The sequence below is a fragment of the Brachycentrus maculatus genome, unplaced genomic scaffold (genome assembly GCF_059751285.1).
Source record: "Brachycentrus maculatus isolate JH-2025_06_01 unplaced genomic scaffold, ASM5975128v1 h1tg002354l, whole genome shotgun sequence".
NCBI lineage: Eukaryota > Metazoa > Arthropoda > Insecta > Trichoptera > Brachycentridae > Brachycentrus > Brachycentrus maculatus.
Genome location: NW_028282842.1, coordinates 1 through 10,000, shown reverse-complemented (window position 1 = coordinate 10,000; position 10,000 = coordinate 1). Strand labels below are relative to the sequence as shown.

The 10,000-nt window shown below is 40.1% G+C and overlaps 1 protein-coding gene across 1 annotated transcript in view; it reads left to right on the top strand.

The window, feature by feature from the left end:
• Positions 1–9,995, top strand: part of LOC148298222 (mannosyl-oligosaccharide glucosidase-like) — a gene marked incomplete at its 3' end in the record, with an annotated part of 12,953 nt that extends 2,958 nt beyond the window's left edge. The window contains exons 3-8 of the mRNA XM_088277032.1: positions 1,491–1,648; positions 4,681–4,852; positions 5,368–5,554; positions 6,500–6,645; positions 7,448–7,644; positions 9,896–9,995. Of these exons, the coding sequence (XP_088133158.1) occupies positions 1,491–1,648; positions 4,681–4,852; positions 5,368–5,554; positions 6,500–6,645; positions 7,448–7,644; positions 9,896–9,995 (960 nt within the window). The remainder of the gene's footprint in view (positions 1–1,490; positions 1,649–4,680; positions 4,853–5,367; positions 5,555–6,499; positions 6,646–7,447; positions 7,645–9,895) is intronic.
• Positions 9,996–10,000: the final 5 nt, after the last annotated feature.

The window sequence follows — 10,000 nt, the reverse complement described above, 5'->3', positions numbered from 1 at the left end:
GAATACACTAATAGAGAAACAAAAAGTCTTATAACATAAAATCATAATAAAATAACAAATATTATTTTTGACATCTCATCAAAGATGAAGAAGAATATGGTAGTCTGGGCATTTACGGGGCTTATGACATCTCCAGATTTGTGAACAAGTATTTGGACACACTCAAAATGTCGTAAATAAATTATCCAGTCAAATTATATGCTAAAATAATAAGAATGAAAATGATATTTCCTGGCGATTCTCATGTAATAATAATAATAATAATAATAAAACCCTTATCCGCACCCCAATGGTGCATAGGGCACTGCTTCATATAAATGCAGTGTCATCTTGATTATTACTTACATGAAGGCAAGGTGATCACTCTAGCGCTTCAGGAACCAGTCCAGGGTAATATTAAATAAATATTACAGTGTTAAATCAGTAATATTTATTTTCACCCCCCCTGGGAATCGAATCCGGGACCTCCAGCACAGTAGCTAAACACGCTGATCGTTGCTCCATGGAGGCGGACATTGGTGATATGGATGATAGTGATATATTGGTCGAAACGTTTGATGCCATATCGGCTGTCCAAATTTAAAACACAGTAAGGGAAATTTTTTTCGTAGTAGGTTTTTTTTGCATTTATGGACTAAGTAGACTCTACTTAGTCCATAAATGCAAAAAAACCTACTTCAAAAAAAATGTCCCTTACTGTGTTTTAAATTTGGACGGCCGATATATAGCTTCACAACATTTTGAGTGTGTCCAAATACTTGTTCATTGAATCTGTATTATCTCCAATTACAGGAGTTATTTTCATATTATCTTTTGACATCTCATCAAAGATGAAGAAGAATATGGAAGTCTGGGCATTTACGGGGCTGACGATCGTCATAGGACCTATGACGGTCGTCAGCCCCGTAAATGCCCAGACTTTCATATTTTGCTCTACATACCTATTCCAAATTTGACCATAGATGCCGCACAATACATCATTCATCGTAGGTGTCTCAATCTGACGGTGTCTATTAATTTAACGCATTGTGAAATTAAAAGACACTTCACATTATTTTTTTCATAAAGATGAAGAAGAATATGGAAGTCTGGGCATTTACGGGGCTGACGACCATCATAGGCTGGTTTAAGTGATCACTTTACACATGTGTAGCATTCACCAATTCCACCCATTATTGACAACCACTTACTTATTTCTTATAACCCTTATCCGCACCCAATGGTGCATAGGGCACTGCATTGGATCGACGCAGTGTCATCTTGATCAGTACTTAAACGAAGACAAGGTGATCGCTCTTGCGCTTCAGGAACCAGTTTAGGGTAATATTAAATAAATATGCGTAGGCAAATAAATATAATTTATATAAATAGGCAAACAATGCTCGCAAAGACAGTGGTGCGGCGTTGGATCCTCTCTGCCTTCCCCTGTGGGGACGCAGCGTGGTGGTTAGTTAGTTAGTTAGTTAGGATTAATGTGTAGTGTTTTGCAGATCGTCACCAAGGCGGGGCTCGATATCCCGGAGAGATTCTGGGGCTCGTATCGCCCCGGAAACTACTTCGGGATGAGGACCCGGGAGGCCCACTCCCTCCTGATGGGGCTCATGTGGTATTCCCCGCAGCGACTCCGGCCGGGAGGCGAAGGAATCCGGTAGGACTTCTTTTGCATTTCACAATACAGGTCAAATGTCGGTATAACAAACTTCACGGGATCAAAAAAATATTTCGCCATAATGAAAATTCGTTACACTGGATGTATAGGATATGACGCATTTAACCGGATCCACGCGGCTGACATAACCGTATGTGTTTTTACTTTGCTCCAAGTTTCCAATCTCAGTTCAACTTGGAGGGATTTTTTCATGGTGTGGAACTTTGGATAAAATAATACGTCAATCCTCGGCCTTATGACATCTGTTGAAATATCTGACTAATAATTTGTAACATCACAAGGATAAATAAAAGAACAGATCCCTGATTTTTCTTGCGGTCGGTAATTAGTCCGCGCCATAATCATGCCCTATATCTGTCTCACTCTCGACGCTACGCATCGCCAGTGGGTAAGAGTGACACACGATGCGCGCTTTGATTTATTTATGTTACGATCTTATTTGTTTATATTGCGATATATTTCAAGAATAATGTGACACACGTGTATTATACAATGAATCCCATTGAACGTTTTTGTTTAGGAAAATAAATCGTTTCTTAATTAAATACATGATAAAAGTAATCATTTTAAAAACGGCGAAATACCGCCGCGTACGTGCGTCTCTCAGGAACAAAGTTGACGCGGTTAAAAGGTTAAAATTTATTTTATCGCTATATTATACCCACTCTTTAGAAAATTAAAATTAGTTATTACTGTTACACTTCACCCGATCTTCCGGCCAGTGATCAATACAATATAGGTACCTACATACTACAGGACACAACAGAAATGAAACTATGATTTTCAAACTGTGTGACTTTATTGGAAAAAATAAATTTAAAAGCGATGAAAGAAAAGTGAATTAAAAAGCGAGTTCAAAAAGGTTTTTCATTTTTGATAAGAAAAAATCAGAAATTTTTCTTTTGGACTTTTCAATGTTTTAAAATGAAATCGGCTTGGCTACATGGAATTTTGGTCCAGTACATTTTTTCATTCTAATATTTATTCAATATCACCCTGGACTGGTACCTGAAGCGGAGGGCTGATCACCTTTCCTTCATGTGTTAACGATCAAGATAACACTGCGTTTCTATGCAGTGCCCTATAGCGGAAGAGGGTTTGAATGAATGAAAATGACATTTTATATGGAAGTTTTCGGGGACGAATTGCGGATTCGTTATGCTGGAAATTTCGTCAATTCGGTATTCGCTACAAAGAGATTTGACCTGTATACAGTGAAACCTCTATCTATCGTTTTTAAAGGGACCTATTGAAATAAACTGTGAATGCGGGAAAACAATGAATGCGGGATTAAGAGGTCAATACGCAAGTAGATACGACCGGGTAAAGATACCGTCCTCCCAATCTGCATAACCATTTGTAGATTAAAATCATAAGAAGAAAACAGTTTTAGATGTAGAGAAATGTGTGTATTTAATTTAAAAAAATACAATGCTAAACCAAGCTAATAAACTAACTAACTAACTAACTAACCATCACGCCGCTTCCCCGTAGGGGTAGGCAGAGAGAATCGAACACCACACCACTCTGTCCTTGCAAACATTCTTTGCCTCTTCTACATTCATGCATCTCCTCATACATACCCGACGATTATTACGACTCCTGACCCGGCCGCTTTCAAGTATTTGACATACCTGATTGTGCCAAGTTTTCCTTGGTCGTCCTCTGCTTCTTTGTCCAACTACATTCGCCTCATAAATTTGTTTAACCGTTCTTTCTTCACTCATACGCTCCACATGTCCAAACCATCTCAACACACCTTTCTTAATTTTTCCTTTCTTAATTTAGCTAATAAACTAATATATTAATATAAGAGTTTCTTCTCACATACAAATATAAGAGTTTCTGCTTAGTAAAAAGCTTCTTTACATCTCACCAATAGATGTCTCTAGTGAAGTTCTAGTGATTCAAGAACAAGTTTTCTAAATTGGTTCATATATAAAGAACTTCCGAGAATTTGAGTAATGTGGTTGTCAATAATGGGTAGAATTGGTGAATGTTACACGTGTGTAAAGTGATCACTTAAACTAGAAACCAGCCTATGACGGTCGTCAGCCCCGTAAATGCCCAGACTTCCATATTCTTCTTCATCTTTGATGAGATGTCAAAAAATAATACGAGCCAATAAAGTATCAAAGCAAATAAAACATTATTAAACACAGTTATCACAGTTTGGGTAGTATGTTTTCTAGGGATGGAAAGATTGATAAAGACATAGAAAGGAGAGTGAATGCTGGGAACAAAGTGAATGGTGCACTGAAATCAGTTATAGCAAATAAAAACCTATCAGCGGAAGCTAAACTGGCAGTGCACAACGAAGTCCTGGTTCCGACTCTAATGTATGGAAGTGAAACATGGAGTTGGCAAAAGAAGGATGAAAGTAGACTGAATGCAGTCGAAATGCGATCTCTCAGAAGAATGTGCGACAAAACGATGTATGATAGATGTGCGAATAGTGAAATAAGGAAGGAATGCAAAGCTGAGATAAGCATTATCGATAAAATTAAGAAAGGTGTGTTGAGATGGTTTGGACATGTAGAACGAATGAGTGAGGAAAGAACGGTAAAACAAATTTATGAGGCGAATGTTAGTGGGAAAAGAAGCAGAGGAAGACCGAGAAAAACATGGCACGATCAGGTATGCCAAATACTTGAAAGTGGTCAGGTTAGGAGTCGTAACAATCGGCGGGTGTGTATGAGGAGATGCATGAACGTGGAAGAGGCGAAGAATGTTTGCAAGGACAGAGTAGTGTGGCGCTCTATTCTCTCTGCCTACCCCTGCGGGAAGCGGCGTGATGGTTAGTTAGTTAGTTAGTTAGTTAGTTATCACAGTTCTTAGACATTATCAAACAGTGTTTGATAATGTCCTAAGAAGAGGAAACGCGTCACGTATTAACATATACATAAATAAATGTAGAATTCAATCCAACAAAAACCTTGTTTTATTTTGGATATATTACCCAATTAATTGACTTTGCGGACGATGGAAGCTGATTGAGTCTCTTCACCCAGGCACTGGTGCTCGCAGTCTGACGAGCTGGACCGCTACGGGTGGATCCGCCATGACGGAGTCGGGTTCGGGGAGCAGGAGATCCTGGACGGACCCTGGCTGCTGCAGACCTCCTTCCTGAAGGGGGCGCTCTACGGCGGCAAGGGCGGCGACTGGACCGCCAGGATCCAAGTGGTGAGGACGTCTGTAACTTTTCCCCTCACACTGGGCTAATAAATAATAATAATAATACCCTTATCCGCACCCCAATGGTGCATAGGGCACTGTGTCATATAAACGCAGTGTTATCTTGATCGTTTACACATGAAGGAAATGCGATCCGCTTCTGGTACCAGTCCATGGTAATATTGAATAAAAAACAGAAAGTGTGGTTTTTGCATTTTGAAGAAAAGGTATTGTTTAATTGTTTTTTTAAATATACCCAATATTTTTCAAATGGAGAAAAACCTTCAGGTTTTACCTAAAAAGATCTGTTGCACAGTAAAAAGTTCAATAAGTGGCTTGATATTTATTTTGAATACATTTTATTATATTTTTAAACTTGAAAAATGATCTCCTGAAAAATCTAGTTTTTTGAAATATGACGTTGTTGAAAGGAGTGAGCGATATATGTTAATAAATGTAGAATTCAAACCAATAACCGTGTTTGATTTTGGGTATACATATTACCCAACAATTTATGATTACAGACGCAGCGAGAGAATTCGCGTGCCAATTCTACCGTAGATGACACCGTGTCGCTTATATGGTACACCAGCGGAGAGGGCGTTCCCGGCCTGGACATCCGGGCCTTCCAGGCCTCTCGGGGGGCCACGGGGGTCCGGGGCTTCACCCCCACCCTCGGAGACTTCAAGCTCAACATTCTCCCGCACAAAGGTAGGCAGCTTTAACTTGTCGCAACGATATTGTAGGTATGGGTACTATCCATATTAGTAGCGCAAACATATAAAATAATAATAATAAAACCCTTATCCGCACCCAATGGTGCATAGGGCACTGCATATAAACATAGTGTTATCTTGATCGTTAACACATGAAGGAAAGGTGATCAGCCCTCCGCTTCAGGTACCAGTCCAGGGTGATATTGAATAAATATTAGAGTGAAAAAAGCACTTGTATTTATTTGACCCCTCCTGGGAATCGAACCCGGGACCTCCAGAATGGTAGACGAGCGTGCTGACCATTACACTATGGAGGCGGACAAAATTCAATTTATTTATAGATAATATACACATTACAAACTTTAATTTAAATAGTATACATTAACAAAAATAGAAAGGATACTATTGCTAAAGGTGTAGAAGAATCCAACTTCGGAAAACTCCTTCAGACACATGGAACAGATCCATATCCAATGAGATATTGTTCAACATAGCGGTAGCTCTTCCTACAGGCATAACCATCAGCAGGTTGGTCCTGTGTATAGGAATGTGAAACAATCTATGCCCACGCTGTCTTAGCTAACTATCGGGAACATACAGACCAATGTTCCGGATAATTTCAGGATTATCCATCATACCGCGAAACAATAGATAAAAATGCGTAATCAAATACACATTCCTTCTAGTCTCTAGACTGTTGTAGCCGAGCATACCCTGGAGGAACTCGGTCGGGTAGAGCTGAGGATAATAGTCATACATGTCCTCCGATTACGCAGACTTTTGACGCCAGATTTTAGGTTCTGATTGATCTGATCGTGCCTTTTTCGTCTTTTTCGGCCGTCTTCCTTGGGAGTTGGGATGTCGCATCGCCGCCAAGTCACCAACATTCCCAGATTCTTTACAAGTCCCGTTGTTTGATGGTTTTTTTTTATGTTTTCAGGTAAAGTGCTCCATGAATCGTTCCTCAGCACGGCCGCTCTCGGCTCCCACCTCTTCCGGGAGACGGTTGTGTCTTCGCTGCGGCTGATCCAGGACTCCAAGAGTCCCCGCCAGTGGATAGGCCTGGCCGGACACCTCACCGACAAGGTGGGCCGCTCTCTCTGTACGATCGAGTTCACGACGGCCACCTGTGGTCGGATTGGGAAAGCTTTGAGTTTTTTTTTATTAATTCCTGACATTTTGGATGTTTCTGAATCCTTATTCGCCAATTTATTTTTATTACTTATTTATTTTATGTACAGTGAAACCTCTATCTATCGTTCCTGGAATAATCATTTTCCCGGATGTGTCTTTTATTTCTTCTGCCCCGAATTAATTTCATACAAAAATAGATCGCATCGATCGTTTCTGTCCACCATTATACCGTATTCATCGTTTGAATTATGCTACATATTTGATATATGTAATTTGTCTGTTTTTTTATATTTTTTAAAAAAATTCTCAATTTTGTTACATTCATATTATTTTTTGACTTCTCATCAAAGATGAAGAAGAATATGGAAGTCTGGGCATTTACGGGGCTGACGACCGTCATAGGTCCTATGACGGTCGTCAGCCCCGTAAATGCCCAGACTTCCACATTCTTCTTCATCTTTGATGAGAGGTCAAAAAATAATATGAAAATAACTCCTGTAATTGGAGATAATCCAGATTTTGTTACATTCAACGACAGTATTCCTATGTGTGGGAAACAGACTATCAAAATCTAGTGTGATGGATACAGCAGAAGAGGTCTGAAAGCTTGTTGCGTTCCCATCTAATTGAAGTGAAATGAAAAACATCAAAACTATTTGTATCGCACTGTATTTCGTTTGCTGTAATATGTTTTTCATTGTCTGTGAACCGTAAATAAATTAGTAAAATCAGCAGAACCTTGTTTGTTTCCCAGATGACCGAGCCCAACTTCATAGCGACCCAGCTGACGATGTCGGTGCCGTGCACGATCGACGTCGTGTTTGAGTCGGCCAGCACCTCCACCCGGAGGGACGAAGAGCTCTCCGGGGACACGTATACGGAGCAGCTGGAAGAGAGCAGGAAGACGTTCGACCAGAGATTCGAGGAGACCTTCCGGCTCAAGGATAGAGGGTGCGTAGCTCGGAGCAAGCATCGTAATGCGCTGAGCACTCATTAGAATGTTCGCTCGATGAGCACTCATTAGAATGTTCACTCGATGAGCACTCATTAGAATGTTCACTCGATGAGCACTCATTAGAATGTTCACTCGATGAGCACTCATTAGAATGTTCGCTCGATGAGCACTCATTAGAATGTTCGCTCGATGAGCACTCATTAGAATGTTCGCTCGATAAGCACTCATTAGAATGTTCGCTCGATGAGCACTCATTAGAATGTTCACTCGATGAGCACTCATTAGAATGTTCACTCGATGAGCACTCATTAGAATGTTCGCTCGATAAGCACTCATTAGAATGTTCGCTCGATGAGCACTCATTAGAATGTTCGCTCGATGAGCACTCATTAGAATGTTCACTCGATGAGCACTCACTAGAATGTTCACTCGATGAGCACTCATTAGAATGTTCACTCTATGAGCACTCATTAGAATGTTCACTCGATGAGCACTCATTAGAATGTTCACTCGAAGAGCACTCATTAGAATGTTCACTCTATGAGCACTCATTAGAATGTTCACTCGATGAGCACTCATTAGAATGTTCACTCGAAGAGCACTCATTAGAATGTTCACTCTATGAGCACTCATTAGAATGTTCACTCGAAGAGCACTCATTAGAATGTTCACTCGAAGAGCACTCATTAGAATGTTCACTCGAAGAGCACTCATTAGAATGTTCACTCGAAGAGCACTCATTAGAATGTTCGCTCGATAAGCACTCATTAGAATGTTCGCTCGATGAGCACTCATTAGAATGTTCACTCGATGAGCACTCATTAGAATGTTCACTCGATATGATGCACCGAGTACTTGCTCACTCTGCCCTTCACAGTGCGATGAATAGTTTAATTTAATTTAATTTATTTATAGGAAATCAACAGCCATTATAAAAATAGTATAAATATACAATGTAAGGAGCCGATAATGAGGCCACTTACTGATTTCACATTTTATACAACAATATATAATATATAATATATATTTTGTCCGCCTCCGTAGTGTAATGGTCAGCACGCTCGGCTACCGTTCTGGAGGTCCCGGGTTCGATTCCCAGGGGGGGTTAAATAAATATAAGTGATTTTTTCACTGTAATATTTATTCAATACTACCCTGGACTGGTACCTGAAGCGGAGGGCTGATCACCTTTCCTTCATGTGTAAACGATCAAGATAACACTGCGTTTATATGAAGCAGTGCCCTATGCAACATTGATGTGCGGATAAGGGTTTTATTATTATTATTATTTATCATCTGTGTCGGTGTACCTTTGCATCTGCTTCTGACTTCTTGACTCATATCCAACTTTTCGTTGACTATACATCCCAGGTATTTGTAGCTAGTGCATCGTTCAATGTTTTTGCCATCTAGCTTTACCATGACCATGGTCTTAGTTTTCTTAACCTTTTAACCGCGTCAACTATGTTCCTGAGAAACGCCCGAGCGCAGCGGTATTTCGCCGTTTTTTAAATGATTACTTTTATCATGTATTTAGTTAAGAAACGATTTATTTTCCTAAACAAAAACGTTCAGTGGGATTCATTGTACCTTTTTGGTACTCTATAATACACTCGTGTCACATTATTCTTGAAATATATCGCAATATAAACAAATAAGATCGTAACATAAATAAATCAAAGCACGCGTCGTGTGTCACTCTTACCCACTGGCGATGTGTAGCGTCGAGAGTGAGACAGATATAGGGCATGATTACGGCGCGGACTAATTACCGACCGCAAGAAAAATCAGGGATCTGTTCTTTTATTTATCCATGTGATGTTACAAATTATTAGTCAGATATTTCAACAGATGTCATAAGGCCGAGGATTGACGTATTATTTTATCCAAAGTTCCACACCATGAAGAAATCCCTCCAAGTTGAACTGAGGTTGGAAACTTGGAGCAAAGTAAAAACACATACGCTTATGTCAGCCGCGTATGGGGCATGTTTTATGAAAACACATACGGTTATGCGAGCCGCGTGGATCCGGTCAATGTTGATGTTGATGCCAGCGCCTTTGCTTCACTCTTTTCAACAACGATACATCAAAAATCGTCAATTTTCAGTTGTGCATGTTTTCGGAATGCCCAGAAAATGTACTGTATCCCAGCAAAAGCGGCATATTTTTAACTTAATATTTATTTAATATTCAAAACTGGACCGCCGGGTATTGCACAAGCGGCTATATGATTTGTTTTTACCAGGTACAACACTACAGCCGTGGAGTTCGCGCGGGCCACCTTCAGCAACCTGATCGGGGGGATAGGATACTTCCACGGTTCCAGTAGGGTACTTTCCTCGTACACTCG